Genomic DNA, 22,354 nt, shown 5'->3' with positions numbered 1-22,354 from the left:
TAATGGTTTTGTTTCTTTGTTTTACAGAAACAAACAGTCATTGCTGTCAAAAAAGAGGTAATTAGTCTTCCACTTCCAGTGAAGAATGGTTTTAAATCTTCTGACAGATTATATATACTTTGCTTTACCCTCTGTGGTTGGTAATGAAATGAAAACCATGTGCTGTGTTCAAACACTTATTTCCAAATTCATGGATGGCACAGAGTGATGAAGCATCTTTTGTAAGCTCTGGCTGGGTCTGAAAAACCCCTCAAAGGCACAGAGCTGAGGGGTGGCCAGAGAGGACTGTGGAACCAATGCTGCAGGCTGCAGAGACTCTTCATCCCCAACGTGGCCCCTGTGCCTATCATTACAGGGCCAGAATGTACCCAAGGTGGCAAACTGCCTGTTTTGGCAAATCTTATGTCTGGGGCCCAAGACAGAGTCCTGGGAAGCACTGGGCATTGAGGTGGGATGTGCAGTTAGCTATCTGAACATGGAAGAAGGTGGTTGAGGAGGGGATAACTTGCTTTGGCCAATGCTGCAGAATCAGGAAGTTTAAGGATGTCACCTGTGGTGGGGACCACTCTCTGCTTCTGTCAGTCAGAGGCACGTGAGGGAAAAGTCAAGTATTTGTCCCCGTGTCTCAGTTAAATGCTCCTTACAACTTTTTTTTTTTTTTTTTCTGCTGATGCTTTTTCCCAGACTAATACATAATGGCTGAAGGAGGCCACTGATTTGAAGTCTGTGGTCATCTGTCCACTGTGGGCCTGACCCACTGGTACTAAGGGGACTGGCTTTGGGCATGGGGTGTGGCTGTGGGTAAATGGCTTCTGGGTTTGGAGGCTGTGTGTAGTGACACTGAAGGGGTAGGGGGTTGAACATCTTCTAACAACTGTGTCTCTTCCAGATCATGTATTACCAACAGGCCTTGATGAGGTCCACAGTGAAGTCTTCCGTGTCCCTGGGAGGGTATGTCCCTGATTTGTTGATCTTGCTAAAGTCTGAGCAATAGGTAAGACAAGAGGAGAACTTCTGTTTTAAGGCAAACTCAACAGGTCCTGGGCTGATGGACTGAAGATTCAGCAGAACTGTGAGGGACAAAACCAGTCTATTGGGGGCTTAGTTCCTAGTTCATCTCTCAGAATAAGCCTCCGGGTCTCATCTTGGGTTAGGCAAAATCAAGGGTAGGTGAGATTCTAGAAAAGACTGTTATGTTTCTTGGAATCCACTAATGTGTGGATGGGGAAGTTGGAAAGGGTTGGAAGTCTGTGGACTGAAGACCCTGTGAGGATCCGAGACAGCCTGGGTTCCTATCATTACCCGTTCCAATTCATTAGGGGTGAGTGAGTCATGTTTACTGGTTCCATGTGCTACTAAATGTCCGTCATTCATCTCTGATTTAAAATCCCATTAAGATAAATTACACATCTATGTTTGATTTGTTGAACTTTCTGGCTACCTTGACCCAGCCCCCCATAGGACATCATCTAGGAGACAAGAAAGAGCTGAGTGCCACTTCCCATATGCAAGCAGTTATTCCTTTAAAATGCAGAATTTATTTTAGGACCATATTGCTAACTCTGGGATTTTCCTGCACACATGAAAATAAACTTGGCTTATTCCTGGGAGGCACGATGTGACTAATCATGCATTCTGACTGTGTAAGACTCAAGTCATGGTACTAATCGGGACTGAAGATGCTGTGTTTTGTTTAGTGCCTTCCTTCAATATGGTTAAGGGTTGGGCTCTTGTAAAAATTTTTTACGTCTTCCTATGTCCCCAGTTTGCAAAAATGCCACCTGCCTGAGATAATATGTCCTGACCCCACCCACATTTCAGTGACTCTGCTGCTACTGAGCCCTGATCCCAGCTGAGGAGGGCACCTGTGTACTCAGGGGCATTCACTTTGGGTTATAATAATCGTCATTGTTCTATGATAAACACAAAACCATTTACTTCCGTGTTCCATAAACCCAGTTTCATGAAACCAAACAGAAAGAAAATGGAAGGAGACCCAAGGATATTTCTTAGACACACTTTCAATTTTTATTTGTCTCCGGCCCTCATTACCATAATTTTGACATCATTAGTGTTTTGACCTGTGAACCAGTTCTTTTTCTTTTGTTTTTGTTTTTGTTTCTGTTATTTTCCTCCAGCTTCTCCACTGGTAAAGGTCTGGGCCAGGTGAGGTGGTGTGCACCTGGTAAAGGTCTGGGCCTGGTGTGCACTGGTAAAGGTTTGGGCCGGGTGAGGTGGTGTACGTCTGTAATCCCAGCACTTTGGGAAGCTGAGGCAGGTGGATCACGTGAGGCCAGGAGTTCAAGACCAGCCTGGTCAAAATGGTGAAACCCCGTCCCTACTAAAAATATAAAAATTAACTGGGCATGGTGGTGTGCGCCTGTAGTCCCAGCTACTCGGGAGGCTGAGGCACAAGAATTGCTTGAACCCAGGAGGAGGAGGCTGCAGTGAGCTGAGAGAGTGCCACTGCGCTTCAGCCTGGGAGACAGAACAAACTCCGTCTCAAAAAAAAAAAAAAACGTAAAAAAAAGGTCTGATTGTGGACTTAGAGAGTCTCGGGAGAGAAGAAGCCAGGGGGCTTGAGTTCTGCATAGAATTGCAAACCCAGTGCTTGTCGCTAAGGCGCCAGTGGTTTATCTCTAAGGCATGGATCCTGTTCTGTCCAGATCTCATGGCTGAGGGAAGACTTCAGGGCAGGTGCATTTCACATTCACTGTGGACACAATTTTCTAACTACGGGGAGGAGGCACAGCAGGTTTTCAATACCCAGACAGCAGGAGATGCACTAACTCAGAAGGTCTGACTCAACTCAAGGGAATTAGCTCTTTTTTAGAAAGGTTTTTTAAATTGACACATAATTGTACATGTTTAGGGGTACAGAGTGATGTTTCAGTATGTACAGTGTATACTGATTGGATCAGGGTAATTAGCATATCCATCATCTCAAAGGTTTCTCATTTGTTTGTGTTGGGAGCATTCAATATCTTCTTTTCTGGCTATTTGAAAGTATATAAAGTAGAACAGAGGTTACTATAGACTGGGAAGGGCAGGGGGGAGGGGAGATAGGAAACTATTTGTTAAAGGATAAAAAATTAGGCTGGGAGTGGTGGCTCATGCCTATAATCCCAGCACTTTGGGAGGCCGAGGCGGGAGGATTGCTCGAGTCCAGGAGTTGAAGACCAGCCTGGGTGACATAGTGAGACTCCATCTCTACAAAGAATTAAAAAAAAAATAGCCAGGTGTGGTGGCGCATGCCTGTGGTCCCATCTCATCATCAGGCTGAGGTGGGAGGATGGCTTGAGCCTGAGAGGTCAAGGCTGCAGTGAGCCGTGATTGCATCACCGCACTCCAGCCTCAGTGACAGAGCAAGACGCTGTCTCAAAAAAAAAAAAAAGTTACAAAATTACAGCTAGACAGTGTTCTGTAGCATTGTAGGATGACTGTAGTTAATAATAATATAGTATGTATTTCCAAATAACTAGAAGAGAAGGAATTAGCCCTTCCTCCAAATAGTGTATTTGAGCCAATTGAGCCCCAGGTTTAAATAATGGACCTAAGTTTCCAAACCCAGGCATTATCCTGACAAAGGGTAGAATGCAACATGGCAAGAGTCTTGGAATCTATGGCAACTTTGGGCTTCTAAGATGGGTGCAGAGACACAAGTTTGAACACTCCAAGTTGGCTTTGAATCTAAAAACCTATTGATAAAATAGAAACAGGCCATATTTTAATGAAATAGGTACAGAAAGGCCGGGCGTGGGGGCTCACACCTGTAATCCCAGCACTTTGGGAGACTGAGGTGGATCGCTTGAGCCGAGGAGTTTGAGACCAACCTGGGCAACTTGGCGAAACCCCGTCTCTACCAAAAATACAAAAAAATTAGCCTGGCATGGTGGTGCACGTCTGTGGCCCCAGCTACTCAGGAGGCTGAGGTGTGAGGATTGCTTGAACCTGGGAGGCGGAGGCTGCAGTGAGCCAAGATTGTGCCACTGCACTCCAGCTTGGCTGTCTCAAAAAAAGGAAGAAAGAAAGAAAAACAAAAGAAAGAAATAGGTACAGAGGAATGACAGAGGGACTGGATGGAAGACAATGTTTCATTTCACAAGTAGGATTGGGACTGATTTTGTCAAATACCTGCCAATACTTAGGGTTATTCTATCTGAGGACGTTTCAAAGAAGACAGTAATAAGTATGTCACCCAATCAATACAGGAAAAGAGGCTGGTCAGTTGACCTGTGTATCGATGTCATATCTTGGGTGTCGTGCTTCTTGGAAATTGTTTTCTGTTTGCTTTTCAGGATTGTGAAATACAGTGAGCAGTTCTCATCCAACGATGCCATCATGTCAGGCTGCCTTCCCAGCAACCCCTGGATCACCGATGACACCCAGTTCTGGGACTTAAACGCCAAATTGTATGTATTTTATATATTGGTGTTTTCAAAAAACCATTTTTGAGTTACAATTCACATGCCATAAAATTCACCCATTCAAAGCATACAGTCCAGTGGTTTTTATTATATTCATAGAGCTACAATCAATGTTAAAACACGTTCATTACACGGAAAAGAAACCCTGGACCCCTCCAGCCTTAGGCAACTATGAATCTGCTTTCTATCTTTACGGATTTGGCTATCCGGACATTTCCTATCAATGGCATCAATTGGAATTGGAGGAATGACAGAGGGACTGGATGGCAGACAATGTTTCATTTCACAAGTAGAAGAGGAACTGATTTTGTCAAATACTTGCCAATCCCAAGGGCTACTCGAGTCGAGCTAGTTTCTAAGAAGACAGTAATAAATATGTCACCAAATCGATACAGGAAAAGAGGACAGGCTGGTCAGTTGACCTGTGTATTGATTTCATCTCTTGGGTGTTGCACTTCTAGGAAATCTAGGAAAGACTATAGGGTCTTTTGTGACGAGCTTTTTTCACTTAGCATAATGTTTTCAAGGTTTGTGAATCTTGTAGTATGGATCAGAACTTCATTCTCATTTATGGTTGAATCATCTTCGTGGTATGGATGCACTAGAGCTTGTTTATCCATTCATCCGCTGATGGACATTTGGGTGGTTTCTGCCTTTTAGCTATTATGAAGAATGCTGCTATCAACATTCGTGGGCAGGTTTTTGCGTGGGCATGTTTTCATTTCTCTCGGGTGTATATCTAGGAGTGGAATTGCTGAGTCAAATGGTGACTCTATGTTTAACAACAGATTGGTTTTGAAAATTAAAAAATCATATGTATGGCTTTGCAAGTTTGATATCTAATTAGAGTAAACTTAAGTTCTGGGTGGGCAGAGCCCTAAACCTGCCCTTTCCCTTGCCCTTTGGCTCTGTCAGTTTTGAACACTCTTTGCTCACTGGACCTGCACTCATGTGTTATTTGGAAGAGGGGGCAGAGGCAGAAATGCAGGAGAATTCCAGCACACAGAGGGAGGAAGAAGAGAAGGGTATAATGGTCAAGTTAGAGGGAGAGAGAGAAGAGGACAGGGGAGAAAGGACAGGCCTGAGTGTGTGAGGGAGGTGGGGTGATGGGAAAGGAGGGAATGCCAGGTATAGGTCACAGCTTGGGTCAACACTGCCGAGGCCATGAGGAACACACAGGTGACACTGACCCAGCTGGGTAAGCAGGCCTGGCCTGGGAGGGTCCCACTTCTCATCTCGAGCAACACTGGTACCTATTCCACGTGGCCCGCTCTGGGCAGCTAACGGGTTAAGGAGGCCACTCCTCTGGAGTTGGGGGTCCCCTGTCTACTAAGGTCAACTGCAGAGCCAAAGACTCTAGAGCTATCTTCTGGGGTGGCTTCCCTTATCCTCTGTGGCCTCTGGTTATTGGGGTGCTTCTCTGCAGCCCATGTCTGCCTCCCAGGGTACTGAATGAGAGAGGCGACCTGTGTCTGCCTGTGGACAAACGTGTGCAGACGCCGGCTCTCCATGGAGGAGAAGGCAGGGAACCTGGCCAGGAAGGGGGTTGTCCTAGGAGGGCTTGGGGAGGAGAGATGGATGGCAGCTGAATTTTAAGTAAAATGGGGAGCATGGTATTGAAGACAGGTAGAGATTGCTGGAGAGAAGAAAAGGGTGTGTTCTGTGTAAGAACCGTTGATCAGAGGGCACTGGGTGGGTGACAACTGGAACTCCCTGTTAAGGTGGGAAGCCCTGTTCTTTATTGTGGATCCTATATGTTTGTTGAACCTATTTTATACACACACACACACACACACACACACACACATATATATATATATTTTTTTTTGGTGCACCTGTCACCTGAGCAGTATACAGTGAACCCAATTTGTAGTCTTTTATCTCTCACTCCCTTTTCACCCTTTTCCCCTGAGTCCCTGAAGTCCATTGTGTAATTCCTTACGCCTTTGCATCCTCATAGCTTAGCTCCCATGAAAGTGGGAAGTCTTGTTCTTAATGATTTAGATTTTAGAACATTATTACGATTATTGGGGAAGCTTAACAGAAACATCAATGTTCAGGCCTTATCCTCCCAAACCTCTTATTTAATTGGCCCGGGTTGCTCTCTCACCCCTATCGGTGTTTTTTGAAAGCTCTGCTGATTTTCACAAGCAGCCAGGATTCTGAGGCTGGTTTAGAGCATTGATTCCCAGTGTGGTCCCTGGACCGGCGGCGTCCGCAGCACCAGGGGACCTGTCAGACGTGCATATTCTTGGGCCCCACCCACTCCTACTGAATCAGAAACTGTGAGGTTGGGACCCAGCAATCTGTTTCAATGCGTCTTCCAGGTGATCCTGATGCATGTGGAAGTTTGCAAACCACTGTCGTCATCACAACTCAGCTTCTTACTAATTATGTGAGACTTGGCAAATATTTAATCTCTTTGAGCCTCAGTTTTCTTGACAATAAAATGAGATAGTAATACTCAACTCAGTGTTTTTTTAAGGATTCAATGGTATGTAACACACAGTACCTCACTTAGGACAATGCTCTGTGAATGGCAGCTATTAGTGTTATCGGATTTCTTATTGTTTCTACACTTTTCTTAAGAAAAGTGTAAAACTTGCTTGGCAGGCTTTATCTTGGATCCCATAGACATGAATTATGCCTGGTTCTGGTCCTAGCTGCTACATCAGTGGGAAACATGGTGTGATGGACTTGAAACCTTAGTTTCAAAGGTCTGTGTTAGGTTTAGGAGAATTCTGTAAGGGATAGGGGAGAAAACTGAGTCTTTTTCTGATTCTCTGGACTGTTAGATCTCTGCTAGCTGGGCTTGAATGTCCTACCCGGGATCAGGGAAATCTTTCCAAACAAGGAACGCAGTGGGACTTGCATCTTAGAGGAAGCCCTGACAGGGAGTGCAGAGACGGCAAACGGGTCTACTCCGAGGCACGTGGCCTGAGGCAGGTACAGGAGGAGCCACCAGCTTCCACCAGAAGCCAGGGCATGCCATGGTGGAGGGGCAGCTGTCATGGGTGATAGGCACCCAGCAGGTGGCAGTGATTGTAGCACCCATTGCCAATGCTGCTCCAGAATTCTCTCCTGATCCAGGTGGCAGGCTGACCCTCTGCTGGCCAGGCTCTAGGCTGTTACCAGCCCTTAGAGGAGGCATTTGAATTCGTTTGTCTTTAAGGCTAAGCGAGCGGGACCTGAGTGCGGGATCCCAACAGTGGGCATCTTCCTCACCGCTGGGATGGTCATGTCTTTGATGTGAGCCCCAGGGGACTTGTCTGTGGCCGCATCTTCCTAGCAAGTAATTACTTGGCTTGTGTGTTATGCAGGGATTGGGAGGAGGAGGAGGATTGGATTGAGCCCTGGGCCATTCGACTAAAGCCCCTTACCCCAACCCAGGCCACCGCCTGGCACAACCCCTACCTATCTGGTGCATTTACAAATCATCCTTGCAGGGTGGAAATCCCAACCAAGATGCGAGTGGAACGATGGGCCTTCAACTTCAGCGAATTGATCCGAGACCCCAAAGGTCGACAGAGCTTCCAGTACTTCCTCAAGAAAGAATTCAGTGGTGGGTCTTTGTTTAAAAAAAAAAAATTAAAATAATTTACTTTTAGAAAGAGTCCTTTAATGTCTGGCCTAAGGTTTGGGGAATTTCTCAGCAGATGTTTTCTGAGCTTTGCTTATGCCCTCAAACAGTCGCTTCCTTTCACAGCTTTAAGAATGGGACGTGAGCCCAAGACTCGTTCTTTCCATAGACTCAAAGAGGCCCCACTGTCTGGGGGAAAATTGCACCTGCTCACAGAATCCACATTTGGATCCCTCACATTTCTGAGGGCTCCATCCATCCTGGATGCCCCGGCTGTCACCCGAGGAGTCCCCGCTCCTTCCAGCCTAAGTATAATGAACCTGGAGGAAGGGAAGGGAGACAGGCAGGCTTTCCCTTTCTTTCTCTTTTTGTCCCCCAGCCTGATTTTCTTTTTTCTTTTCTTTTGTTTTGGAGACAGAGTCTTGATGTATCGCCCAGGCTGGAGTGCGGTGGGATGATCTCAGCTCACGGCAACCTGTGCCTCCCAGGTTCAAGTGATTCTCCTGCCTCAGCCTCCCAAGTAGCTGGGATTACAGGCACCTGCCACCACACCTGGCTATTGTTTTGTATTTTTAGTAGAGATGGGGTTTCACCATGTTGGCCAGGCTAGTCTCGAACTCCTGACCTCCGGTGATCCGCCCTCCCCAACCTCCCAAAGTGTTAGGATTACAGGCATCAGCCACTGTGCCTGGCTTCCTGATTTTCTTTAGCTCAGTGGTTCTACACATTCAGTCTGCCTGGGGATATTTTAAAACATATTTTCCTGGATCTCATCCCTAAAGTTGCTTTTAAATTGGTGGGGTTGGAATCCCTGAAATTTTGGAAACTCCTCAGATGATTCCAATGTGTGGTGATTGACAGCCATCACCTTAACTCCTGGCCTGATTTCTTCAGGGCCTTAGGAGGGTGTGGATTTTAGTGGAATGGGCAGGGCCACATTTTATATCCCATCTCTGGATGTCACCTCATAAGGGGCACTGTGACTTTTTTTTTTTTTGATATGGAGTCTCGCTCTGTTGCCCAGGCTGAAGTGCAGTGGCACAATGTCGGCTCACTGCAACCAACGCCTCTGAGGTTTAAGTGATTCTTCTGCCTCAGCCTCCCAAGTAGCTGGGACTACAGGCACGTGCCACAACACCTGGCTAATTTTTGTATTTTTAGTAGAGACAGGGTTTCGCCATGTTGGCCAGGCTGGTCTCGAACTCCTGACCTCACGTGATCCATCTACCTTGGCCTCCCAAAGTGTTGGGATTACAGGCGTGAGCCACCGCACCAGGTCTTTGGCTTTTTAAATATACTGCACTTCCCGGAGAAGCATCCACGAAAACCACGAGGCCAGATCAGAATCAGGCTGTGCATTCACCACCTTCATTGAAATATTTACCCTTACGGGATTCTTTTCCTTGCTCAGTCCCCAGCCCTGGGGGCATCACGCTTGAGCCTTGGCACTCGGTGGCTTACTACCCAAGATCCACTTGTCTGTGGCACTGCTCCAGTAACGAATCCTACTGGACATGCCTTTAGCCTGGCTGACTGCCGGATGCAGAACATTACATGATAATATGGATTGTTGATAATCTGCCTCCCTAATCAAGTCTAATTACCACTCTAGAACAAAACCCAGAAAAGATGGATGGACTGGTGAATAAGTGGTTATAGTGCCATCTAGTGGCAAAGTGACAACATACACCCTAAGTTTATTATCTGCCCCCCGCACTCATTCCTTAATGAGAATCCAGCGAAAAGATTTCCCTGCGTTATTTAAACCGTATTATTAGCAATCTCCTCATGAGATTCCTGAGGCTTTAGGTATGAATAGGGCAGATAAATCATCAGTTTGCTCATTTACTTTTTAAAAAGATTTTTAAATTGAAATGTTTGCATATCATGAAATTAACTTTTTTAAAGTGTACAATTCAGGGGTTTTAGTGTATTCACTAAATTGTGCAACCATCATCACTAATTCCAGAAAATTTTTGCCACACTAAAAAGAAACTCTTTACCCGTTAGAATCATCTTCTATTCCTTCCTCTCCTGCACCCCAGCCCTAGGCAACCAACCACAAATCTGCTTTCTACCCCTATGGATTTACCTCTTCAAGACATTTCATATAAACGAAATCATGCACTATGTGACCTTTCATCTTCTTTCACTTAGCATAATGTTTTCAAGACTTATCCGTGTTTCAGCATGTAACAGTATTTCAGTTCTTTTTTTTTTTTTTTTTTTTTTTGACAAAGTCTCACTCTGTCACCCAGGCTGGAATGCAGTGGCGTGATCTCATCTCAGTGCAGTGCAACCTGTGCCTCCCGGGCTCAAGCAATTCTCACACCTCAGCCTCCCGAGTAGCTAGGATTACAGGCGCCCACCACCATGCCCGGCTAATTTTTATATTTTTGGTAGAGACGGGGTTTCACCATGTTGGTCAGGCTGGTCTCAAACTCCTGACCTCAGGTGATTCACCCACCTTGGCCTCCCAAAGTGCTGGGAATACAGGCGTGAGCCACTGTGCCTGGCTGCTTGGTTCCTTTTTAATGACTGCATGATATTTCCTTCCTTCCTTTTTAATGACCCTGTACTATTTCCTTGTTTGTATGTACCACATTTTGTTTATCCATTCATAAGTCAGTGGACATTTGGGTTGCTTTGACTTTTTAGCCATTATGAATAATGCTGCTATGAACTTTTGTGTACACATTTTGTGTGCTTATTTAATATTTTTGGTGGGAAAATATATGTAACATAATTTTACCATTTTAACCTTTTTTTTTTTTTTTTTCTTGAGATGGAGTCTTGCTGTGACACCCAGGCTGGAGTGCAGTGGCGTGATCTCGGCTCACTGCAACCTCCACCTCCCGAGTTCAAGTGATTCTCCTGCTTCAGCCTCCTGAGTAGCTGGGATTACAGGCATGTGCCACCATGCCCAGCTAATTTTTATATTTTTAGTAGAGACAGGGTTTCACCATGTTGGTCAGGCTGGTCTTGAACTCCTGACCTCGTGATCCACCCACCTTGGCCTCCCAAAGTACTGGGATTACAGGCCTGAGCCACTACACTCGGCGGAAATCTCCTTCCTTTTTAAGGCCAAATGATATTCCCTTGTAGTCTGCACCATATTTTGTTCATCCATTCTTTTATTGATGGACATTTGAGTGCTTTCCACTTTTTGGCTATCATGAATAATTGCTTGCTTAATTTTACTAAGCAATCAACTGTCTTTTGCTGTGGGCAAGATAGTTTACATGGCACTTGTTGTCAGGTCAATTACATTTTAGTGAAGAGCATCACTGGTCTGTGATCTCAGTCCAAAGAACGCCCTAAAGTTCATGCTGAAGAGGAAGGACCTCTACAGAGCTGTGGGACAAATGCCAACTAGTTTAGAATTGTGCAGCTTTTTCTAATATGAAACACCCAGGAGCTTTAAAACCATACAGTCGACCCTTGACCAACACTGGTTTGAACTGCATGAGACCACTTAGAGGTGGATTTTTTTTTTAGTAAATATATTTTAAAACTTGGGGGGATTTACAGCAATCTGAAAAAACTTGCAGATGAACTGCACAGCCTAGAAATAGAAAAAAGTTATGAAAAAGTATCATGAATCCATACAATAGATATGTAGATACATATCCACGTATGTGTCTATTGACTGTTTATGTTATTAGTAAGGCCTCTGGTAAACAGCAGGCTATTTGTAGTTAAGTTTTTGGATTTTCCGCTGCATGGGGGTCTGCATCCTAACCACTTAGTTGTTCAAGGTCAACTGTACTGAGAAAGGAGAGGAGAGGATTTTGTTGTTTATTTCTTCACACTGTGACACACTCCACGATTTACACACACACACACACACACACACACACTTGCTCTCTCGTGATCATCTTTATTTTCCCAGGCAAAAATTGCCACCTGGGACCACCGTGTGAACATATGCATGGTGCCTCTGGGCGCTGCAGGTTAGAGAACTTTGAGTTGGAGGGAGATGAAGGATTTGGGGGAACCTGGCTTTTCCTTCTGGGCCAATTCCCTCTGGCTCAGGTGATGCGCAGTTCAGTCCTGCTCCTGGCTAGACCTTCCCTGAGGGTCAGTCCATCAGCACTGCTGCTTGAGCAGCCTCTCTGTAAGAACCGTGGCCTGGAATATGCCCGCTCAGGGACTGGAAATGATGGGTTCTCTAAGCACAGCCAAACAAAGGAGGAAGAACTCACGCACAGTCATTCAACAGGAGCAAAGGAAGGAGGTCTTTATAAAGAAAACCGTAGGGTAGCAACGCATGTATATAAGCCTATTCATGTGCGAACTCATTCAAGCAATATTTGCTACAGCCAAATTCTAGAATAAAAAAGAGTATGACAACCTCTGGGGGGTGATATGAACACTGGCCTGTGTATTGTTGGAGGAAAGGAAGCCGCCACAGTGTGAATGCATTGCTGCAAACATGGTAGGTGCCCATCTAGTTTATTTCAAAGACCACGTATTGAGCAATTACTAAGTTCCCAATGTTCTCCCAGGCTGTAGAAGTGAAGATGTGGCTCCTTTCCTCAAGGAGTATTTTTGTCTAGCATCACAATATACAACAGCTTGTTCTGTGGCAGGAAAGGTGTTCACCGAGCTGGGAAATGGAATCCGTCCTGGCTGACTCATTTCTTTCATTTCCTCTTTTCTTCTCTCAACTTATTTCCTGCCCGGCCCTCATCCACGTGGACTTCTCACCACGCAGGAGAGAATCTGGGGTTCTGGGAAGCCTGCGAGGATCTGAAGTACGGAGATCAGTCCAAGGTCAAGGAGAAAGCAGAGGAGATTTACAAGTGAGCATCAGCCAGGGCGTTGGAAAGCCTTCCCCTGGGCCTCCGAGAACCACCCCATTGCGCTTGAGGTGGAGACTGGACGAGAGGACCACAGCCTGGTGGCTGGCTGGGCCCTGGTCAGCATCGGTTCGCTGTACTTGCCATGCTAGAAATACTTCCCCGCTGCTTTGGGAGGTTTGGGGGTTCCCTGAAGAAAGCCTGGTGAGACATGCAGTGTGAGTCTCCTGTTCCTATGGGAATGTGTCTAGGGGTTAAAAAAGCAAGCTGTCCCGAATTACAGTGCAGAGTGCTCTGTCTTTGACTAAAGCCTTCTTAGGTGTCCTGAGGGCTGTGCGTGTGCGTGTGTGTGTGTGTGTGTGTGTGTGTGTGTGAGAGAGAGAGAGAGAGAGAGAGCAAGAGAGAGGGGAGACAGAGAGAGAGAGAGAGAGAGAGCAGAGAGAGGGAGACAGAGAGAGAGAGAGAGAGAAAGAGAAGCAGCAACATGGGAAAACGTATTCCTTAGAGATGTGAGGATCACAGGGGAAGGGAGCTCCTCCCACGTGTCTGGGACAGTGAGCGCAGCTTGGGGTACAAACATGGGCGGGCACATCTCACTCCTGACATCACGGCTCTAGCCCCGACTTGTTCTGAGCAGCAATAAGTCTGTCCCTCTCCAGGCCCGTCTCTCCTCCAAATTATACAAGAGCCAAGCGTTCCAGGTTAAAAGGGTCCGTCCTGTTTTCAATGGCCAAGTGGAGAAGGGGTGAAGGTGTGATGAGGCCCCCAAGGTTGCTGAAAGCCACACTCCCCTTCCCCGACGCTACTCCCCCTGCAGGCCTGGTGGGTGCTCCTGTCCTGCTGTGGTCCCATCTCTGTGGGTTCTTTCATCTGCACTGGCTGCAGTGGACACGAGTCCTGGACACCGAGGGCCCAGCATTTTTAGTTCATACTCACATGCTTAGCCGTGTGTCCCAAAGCCCACGCACCACGCTGGGCTGGAACCAGCCCTTTGCAGCCACGAGACTGTGGTGCTGAACTTTGGATAGCAGGCCAAACAGCCCCTTCCTCTGAGGACTTAGCTTCTGGACCCTGGATGTCCTTCCTGCAAATGAACTTAGGTTGCAACACCCCGGTTTCCAGAGAAGCACCTGCAGCACTGAAGAGAAAAGCTTGAGGTCTCACTTCTTCTTATACTTAGGGGTTCATGGACTCTCTTGCAAATTTGCCCAGCTCCTCCCACAGGGAGGGGATCCATGCATTGAGAGAAATGGGGGTGCGGGTGTGGTGCAGTGGGGAGGGCTGACGGTCCAGGAAGGTTCCATGACATCCTTCGCAGTACAACGGGTGCCTGACTGCCTTACACACAGTGACACACACACAACTCCTGATTCTGAAAACCTGCTACAGGAAGCCTGCTGCCTCTGCCATTAGTTTGGTTCTCCTTCCTCAGGCTCCCTAGTTATGTAAATCTCAGTTTGAATTCCAAAATTTTAATGTACATCTTAGAAAGGTGGGAAAATATTCATGTGAGTATTTCTAATCCAGCAACAGCTCAGAATTGGAAAGACTGAGAGAGTTCTGCATCCCGACATCCCAGGTAGAGCCACAGGCTCAGGAAGTGTGGCCAAGTTTGGTCTAACTGGGAGCCTTGGCCTGTCTGCCCAGGGGGTCAGACCCCTGGGTTCTGGGACCATGGGCTGCCTCTCACCGCAGCATGTGAGATTCATTGCAAAGCACATCTGGATTGGGAGAGGGAGAGCAGAGACCCCCAAAATACCTGTGTGAAGGTATCTTAGCCTGGTCCCAGGTCGGCCCTGGAATCCTGGTGTAGAAGGTGTGAAGTTGGAGGCTGAGTTTTTCACCCTCATGGCCAGGGCCTAATCTGACCCGGGCTTACCCCAGCCCCTTCTTGCTCTCTCTCCTGGAGGCTGGAAACATCAAAGTTAAATATTCGCATTCCCAATACTGGATGTTTCTTGCTTCGAGGAAAAATTGCTTGACAGCCTCTTCAAAAGTTCACGCTCTTTAGTGTCTCCTAAAAAAAACTGCCACCCTCACTTTGGGTAACCTGAGTCACATCAGTCCTTCCCTTCCAAGCAGCTGGGAGCTTTTCATGAACCCACTTGGTTTAGTTACTTTTACTAACATCTCCCTCCCACTTCAGGCTGTTCCTGGCCCCAGGGGCGAGGCGCTGGATCAACATAGATGGCAAGACCATGGACATCACGGTGAAGGGGCTGAAGCACCCCCACCGCAACGTGCTGGATGCTGCACAGACCCACATTTACATGCTCATGAAGAAGGTAGGTAGATCCGTGCTGAGGATACAGGGTCCAGATAGGCCTTCCATCCCTAGGTACCTGGAAAATTCTTTACGTATAGGAAAAAGGGAGATGATACGTGGACAGCGCTTTGCCGGTTGTGGGATGCAGCTAGGCTTGGGGGCTCATGTCTGTAATGCCAGCACTGTGGGAAGCTGAGGTGGGAGGATTGCTTGAGCCCAGAAGTTTGAGACCAGCCTGGGCAACACAGTGAGATCCTGTCTCTGTATATATTAAAAAAAAAAAAAAGAGAGAGAGAGAGAAAAAAAACCCAGAATTGTCAGCCATCTCTTCCCCCTGTCTATTGGAGTGGACTTGCCTTGAGCCCCTCACTCACGGGCCTAGAGGGACTCCTGTAGAAGCTGTGTGCATCCTTATGGGCCCCACTCTGCACTGGTAGGCAGGTAGGAGTGATGGCATTAGTAATACTAGCATTATGATAACAGCCTTCATTTATTGAGAGCTTACAAGGTGCAGTCACTGTGCAAAACACAGAACTTTATGCTCAAAGACAACCCACAAGTTAGGCTTTGCTGCTCCAGAATCTAGTGGCTTGGTCAAGGTCTCACCAGAGATGGGGCTGGGATTCATCAAACCCAGGTCTGCCTGGGTTTCAAGGCCGAGCTCTTAGTTTCTGCTGTAGAGTGATGGCAATTCTCACCACCCTGGCCCTAAGCAAATATTACACATAGAGGCATAGTGTCTAGAAGAGACAAATTTGTGTGTGTGTGGTTGTAGTAAGACTCTGTGAGAATCCAGACAGCCCTCTGGATTATTAACAAAGTGTGAATGTGGTGGGAATTTTAAAAAAAATACATGAAGCGAACCTGAGAGAAAAATCAATCATTTTCTTAAGAAACTAGAATCAGAGGCTCAGAGTTAGCCTTAGAGAAGTTGACTAGTTTCATTCTTCTTTGGTGCCATCCTTGACAAGACTTTCTTTGGGTGCTTCAACTTCTCATTATGGCAATGATTTCTTTAATGGCAAAGTATCTTTATAAGATATAGGTTATGTGATATAGGCTATTTGATATAGGTTATGTGATATAGGTTGTATGAGATAGATTATGTGATATAGGTTATGGATATTGGTTATGTGATATAGGTTAGATGATACAGGCTATGTGATATAGACCATCTGATATAGGTTATATGAGATAGATTATATGATATAGGTTATATGATGTGGGTTATATGCTATAGATTATAATGTGATATAGGCTATCTGATATAGGTTATGTGATATAGATTATATGAGATAGATTATATGATATAGGTATATGATATAGATTATGTAATATAGGTTATATGAGATAGATTATATGATATCAGTTATATGATATAGGTTATATGATATAGATTATGTGATGTAGGTTTATGAGATAGATTTTATGATATAGGTCACATGATGTAGGTTATAATGTGATATAGGCTATCTGATATAGGTTATGTGATATAGATTATATAAGATAGATTATATGATATAGGTTATGATATAGATTATGTAATATAGGTTATATGAGATAGATTATATGATATCAGTTATATGATATAGGTTATATGATATAGATTATGTGATGTAGGTTATATGAGATAGATTTTATGATATAGGTCACATGATGTAGGTTATAATGTGATATAGGCTATCTGATATAGGTTATGTGATATAGGTTATGTGAGATACATTATATGATATAGGTTATGTGATATGTTATATGAAATAGATTATGTGATATAGGTTATATGATATAGATTATGTAATATAGGTTATATGAGATAGATTATATGATACAGGTTATGTGATATTGGTTATGTGATATAGATTATGTGATATCAGTTATGTGATGTAGGTTATATAATATAGGTTGTGTGATATAGGCTATCTGATATAGGTTATGTGATATAGATTATATGATGTAGGTTACATGATGTGGGTTATATGAGATCAGTTATGTGATGTGGTTTATATGATGTAGGTTATGTGATATAGGCTATTCGATATAGGTTATATGAGATAGATTATATGATGTAGGTATGTGATGTAGATTATATGAGATAGAGTATGTGATATGGGTTATATGAGATAAAGTGTATGATATGGTTATGTGATATAGGTTATATGATATAGGTTATATACATTGGTTTGTGTGAATGGTAAATGCTGATTAGCTTTCCTGATTTATATTTCTTCTAATTTACATTTCTTCTACTTAGTCTTTTATTGTATCATTTTAAAATATTTTTACTTTGTTTTTAAAGCATGTAATAATTTAGAATTGCCACCAAGCCAGATTAGCCATTTTCATCGTTTTTTGAATCAGTGGGGTGTCTCTGTGTTTTTCTTACTAGAAGATTCACAGCAGGGTTTCTTTATTAATAATCCTCTTTAATGTATTTTAAAACGTTTTGGTTCCTAAAAATGTAGCTTTCGGCTGGGCGCGGTGGCTCACGCCTGTAATCCCAGCACTTTGGGAGGCTGAGGTGGGCAGGTCACGAGGTCAGGAGTTCGAGACCAGCCTGGCTAACATGGTGAAACCCTGTCTCTACTAAAAATACAAAAATTATCTGGGCACGGTGGTGGGCGCCTATAATCCTGCTATTCAGGAGACTGGGGCAGGAGAATCGCTTGAACCTGGGAGGTGGAGGTTGCAGTGAGTTGAGATCTTGCCACTGCACTGCAGCCTGGGTGAAAGAGTGAAACTCTGTCTCAAAAAGAAAAAAAAAAAATGTAGTTTTCATATAGCCTTTTAGGGGCTGCGCAGGGAGGCCAGCTACAAGCCAGAATGGAACAGTCAGGTAACTTCAGAAAAGAATGGCACATATGCCCACTGGACTCTCTATATGCCATTACAGCCATGTCCTATGGCGATACACTCAACGTATCCCTGTGGCTCCATGACCCCTATTCCTAGACTCTATTCTAGTTCTCGTAACTTTTACTGCTCCCACTTAGTCTTTAGAATAGTGCCATTTCAATAAATTTTTAAAATATCTCAATCCCTGGTTTGTTGCAGTGGGCTTTGTCCCGTATTGGGTATGACTAGAGTTTTCTGCTGGCTTAAAGTGACAAGCATTCATGAAGCCTCTCTGAAATTGCCCAGGGTCCCAGTAAACATCCCCATAATTGGACTCTAAGTGTTGGTTGTTTTTGGTTTTGCTTTGGTATTCTCTCGCCTTTACAGCCAAAACACAGGGCAGACAGGGCTGTCAGTGGCTTAGAAGTGGGCTCCGTACTCCTGGCTGCTCATCTTCCTTGAAAGAAAGTCTTGGAGAGGAGAGGTGGGGTGTCGTCTTGTCTCATGCTGGCTTCACTGAACCACGCCGAGGTGGAACTTCATGGGTAGGGTTACAGACTGTAGTTCTCAAACTTAAAGGTGCAGCAGGATTACCTGGAGACTGTTCAGGTAGTTGTTAATTGTTAATTGTTTAGGTATCCTCATGTGAGCAAATGATGACAGACTATGTCTCAGTACATGACCAGCTGTCTCACCTGTTTGGCAGGTAGCATGCAGCATATGAGAATAAGTGAAACAAATTAAGCAGTTCTGGGTCTAGTGTACTTTTAACTGTAGAGCTTTTATGCAACTGGCTACATTTACAACATTGGCTGAATCACAGACAATGTTGATAGGATCTGAAGCTGTGAGCTGTAAAACCTGAGACTGTTCAGTAAAACCTGAGACTGCTCAGGCTCAGGGTGACTCTCCCAGAGTTTCTCATCAGGAGGACTGGGGCAGGCCTGAGAAGTTCCCAGGTGAAACTGCTGCTTCTAGGGGGGACCACACTTGAGAACCACTGCTCTCAACACCTCCCCAAACACCTTTCACCCAAGGAGACAAATTCTCGTAACTTCTCCGTTCTACTGCCAAGGGAGGCTTGAAAATGGCAAGGATATTGGTTTGATTTGACCCTTTTTTCCTCTCATAATTACTGTTGTTTTCTTGTTCCCACTAGGATTCTTATGCTCGCTATTTAAAATCTCCAATCTATAAGGAAATGCTGGCCAAAGCTATTGAACCTCAGGAAACCACCAAGAAAAGGCAAGTGGAATTATCTGTAATTGCTGGCTGACTGCTGTTTAGTTTACAGAGAAGTGAGGGTCTCTTTCAGCCAAATGGCTATTATGGAGATATTTGCTTGATGAAAATATTGGGGATTGGGAAGTATTGCTCAGGGAATGAGTGCCTCATTTGCTTCATAATGCCCTGAGATCACTCTAGCAAGATTTCCTTAGTAATTACCACCAGTGAGTTTTGTTTCCTGAATGCTGGCTTGAAAGAGTTTGGATGATCAGACCAATAATTACCCTTATCACAAGTGGAAGCATCTCCTTGGTTTTTAAACTGCTACGTGTTACCTTCAGACTGATGTATGGGAATTAATTAAGCTACATCCTGGTATTTAAATCGTTCTAAGACCTCAGAGAGAATACCAGACTACAACCCAAGAGAAAATGCTCAATGGAGGGGAAACGGACAGTAATGGGCTAGGTATTCTTGCTGCCTCCGGAACCATGTTTTGGAAGTCCATTAACTTGTTCATTCTCACTTTTCTTATTGGAGATGTGGATCATCTCATCTGGTAGAGCCACTGGGACAATGGACGAAATAATGTTCTGAGGGGCAGATTGAACTCTTTTTGGGGGGAGTTCAATCTGCAAGGATTGAAGATTCAAAATAGTAATCGAATGGCAGCTTGAACAAAACTGTAAGGCTTTGGAAGAGGTTTTTCCCCTGGCAATCATGTGTCCTGTCCCTGCCCCCCATAGTGACTGTTCCCCTGTTTGCCAGGTCAACCCTCACTGTGCTCCTTTCCAGCATCTTCCATCAATTCAAAGGGGGATGGCTGGACCACAGCCTTTATCAAAGGAGAGAAAAAAAAAAAACAAAACAAACAAACAAAAACAACTTGGTTTCATTCTTGAGGATAATGGCCCTGTTATGAAAAGGAGAGAAAGAAGGTCTTTGTGGTGCTATTCTGGGTTTACCAAGTAAGGAAGGGAGTTCAGTGTCCCTGAGGACTTAAAAGCTTCTACTTTAAGCCAGAAGAAAGGCCCGTAATAGCTCCAGAAGTTCTGCCAGAAAGTAACGAGGGGAAAGAAGAGGAGTCTCATACCTCTCTCTCCAGATATTTTAGAAGTTGGGGCAGATGTGAGAATTCTCACTATTGTGAGTGAGAATTACATGTGGATGCATTCGTAAAGTGTGAAACCTGGTCTGTGTCCATGCCAGGACTGCAGTGGGTGTGAATTTTGTTCCATGATCCCAGGTATAAGACAATGTATTCAAACTTAATTTTTCCATGACAAGTTGCACCTAGTTCCAAGCCTTCCCCTTGGCAGGCCTGGTGAGAGATCCAATGTCAATATCAGGCTTTATGTTCTGGTAGGGGAGCCCTTCTTCTCCCTAAGATAGATGTAAGAGTTCAAGGGGCTTATGTAGTCCAGAAATCTGGAGCAGGTTGCAGGTCTTTGTCTATCATTGCTGCTGAAGTGCTTGGCTCCAAGCTTGCGTGGGCCCTCAAAGACAGGTGGCTCTGCTGCTCACTGCCTGTTATATCACTTGGATACCTAGAGCTTTGTCCTGGCTCCTAAGGCCATGGCAGGGAGAGTTTGGTTCCAGGAATCCATGCTTGGCTTTGAAGAAGGTTCTGGCACATGTCAAGATATTGTATCTGAGCAGGGTACCAACAGCCCACCAGCCCTCTTTAGGCCTCTTCCCTCTTTCTCTGTTCATTGGGGCCTAGCTATCTTAGACAGTCCAGCTCTTTCCTTCCTTCCCAGAACCATAGCTTTTGAAAGCAAATGCTCCAGCCAGGCACAGTGACTCACGCTTGTAATCCCAGCACTTTGGGAAGCTGAGGCGGATGGATCAGTTGAGGTCAGGAGTTTGCGACCAGCCTGGCCAATGTGGTGAAACCCTGCCTCTACTAAAAATACAAAAATTAGTCTGATGTGGTGGCACATGCCTGTAGTCCCAGCTACTTGGGAGTCTGAAGCATGAGAATGGCTTGAACCTGGGAGATGGAGGTTGCAGTGAGCCGAAGTCATGCCACTGCACTCCAGCCTGGGTGATAGAGCGAGACTCTGTCCCCTGTGCCCACCCCCCTACCCCCCCCAAAAAAGAAAAGAAAACAAATAAATGCTCCAACTATCTCCAGTACCCAGACCTTCATTACTTACTTCTTTCATGAAGATGTTACAAGAAGTTAAGAAAACAAATTGGTTTCTAAATCTTGTAGAAGTTCAATGCAACTTCACCAACCAAAGGGTCTTCCTTGTGCCTGACCTAAAATCTAATGGCAGTTGGTACTCACTCTGGTCTTATCCTCCAAGTGGGGTGAAAGGAGGCAAGGTTGGACCCCACTGGAGGTTCACTGGGAAAAGGAGAGAACAAAATCTAGATTTTGGACCTTCCAGCCCTAGCTCCCACTGAGTGTGAGAGTGTCAGTGTTGGGCAAGCTGTGTCATTTTCTTCCAACCACCAATCTGTCCTTCCTTCCAGCTCCACCCTCCCTTTTATGCGGCGTCACCTGCGATCCAGCCCAAGCCCTGTCATCCTGAGGCAGCTGGAAGAGGAAGCCAAGGCCCGAGAAGCAGCCAACACCGTGGACATCACCCAGGTCATGAGCAAGCTGGACCGGAGGAGCCAACTCCAAAAAGAGCTGCCTCCTAAATAAATCTGTGATTCCTGGGGGCGGGGGCATGCACGTGGGAGAGGCAAATGAAGAAGGGTAGGGTCAGAGTCTAGAAGGTTCCATTCCCCATTTATGGAGCTCATCAGGTTCATCCCATACTCCTCTAACTTTCTTCATGGGGGACTTCCTAATACCACAGCCACCAGAGCTTGTTCTCCCAAGCCCACTCATCAGGGGACAGGGTCGGCGAAGATAGTGGGTGGGAGAGGGGACCACCTGACTCAATTGCTGTGTGGCTGCCTAGTATACCTTAGGGAGTTCTTAGGGGAACCGAGAACTCTCACAGTGAGAGCCAGGGGGGAAAAGCTCTCTCAGTGAGAGCCACAGGGAAACGTGGTACACAAAGCTCTTGCTCAGTGACAGCTTTGCTTTGGAAAATTAAAGAGAAGGCCTCTCCCCACCCCCAAGGCCTAGTGTTTTTCAGGGAGATTTGTTTAAAATAGCTTTATGAAGCTCTTCATCCTATCTCTCTAATTTACTGTTTCCAAATGAGTCTGAGATCCCGCCAAGGGGCTAGTTGCAGGGAAGTACTTCTCTGAACTCCCC

At 45.4% G+C, this 22,354-nt stretch overlaps 1 protein-coding gene across 5 annotated transcripts in view; it reads left to right on the top strand.

The window, feature by feature from the left end:
• The window catches only part of RGS9 (regulator of G protein signaling 9), a 100,215-nt gene that overhangs the window by 61,659 nt on the left and 16,202 nt on the right, over nucleotides 1-22,354 (top strand). For all 5 annotated transcript variants that reach the window (XM_033183933.1, XM_033183934.1, XM_033183932.1 and 2 more), the window contains 8 exons: nucleotides 28-57; nucleotides 890-951; nucleotides 4,299-4,412; nucleotides 7,874-7,989; nucleotides 12,725-12,812; nucleotides 14,956-15,094; nucleotides 19,067-19,152; nucleotides 21,616-21,733. In XM_033183933.1, the coding sequence (XP_033039824.1) occupies nucleotides 28-57; nucleotides 890-951; nucleotides 4,299-4,412; nucleotides 7,874-7,989; nucleotides 12,725-12,812; nucleotides 14,956-15,094; nucleotides 19,067-19,152; nucleotides 21,616-21,733 (753 nt within the window). The remainder of the gene's footprint in view (nucleotides 1-27; nucleotides 58-889; nucleotides 952-4,298; nucleotides 4,413-7,873; nucleotides 7,990-12,724; nucleotides 12,813-14,955; nucleotides 15,095-19,066; nucleotides 19,153-21,615; nucleotides 21,734-22,354) is intronic.

Source organism: Trachypithecus francoisi, unplaced genomic scaffold (genome assembly GCF_009764315.1).
Source record: "Trachypithecus francoisi isolate TF-2019V2 unplaced genomic scaffold, Tfra_2.0 Lachesis_group20, whole genome shotgun sequence".
Classification (NCBI taxonomy): Eukaryota; Metazoa; Chordata; class Mammalia; order Primates; family Cercopithecidae; genus Trachypithecus; species Trachypithecus francoisi.
Note: the sequence above shows the minus strand (reverse complement) of the source record. Positions and strands in the feature narration are given on the sequence as shown.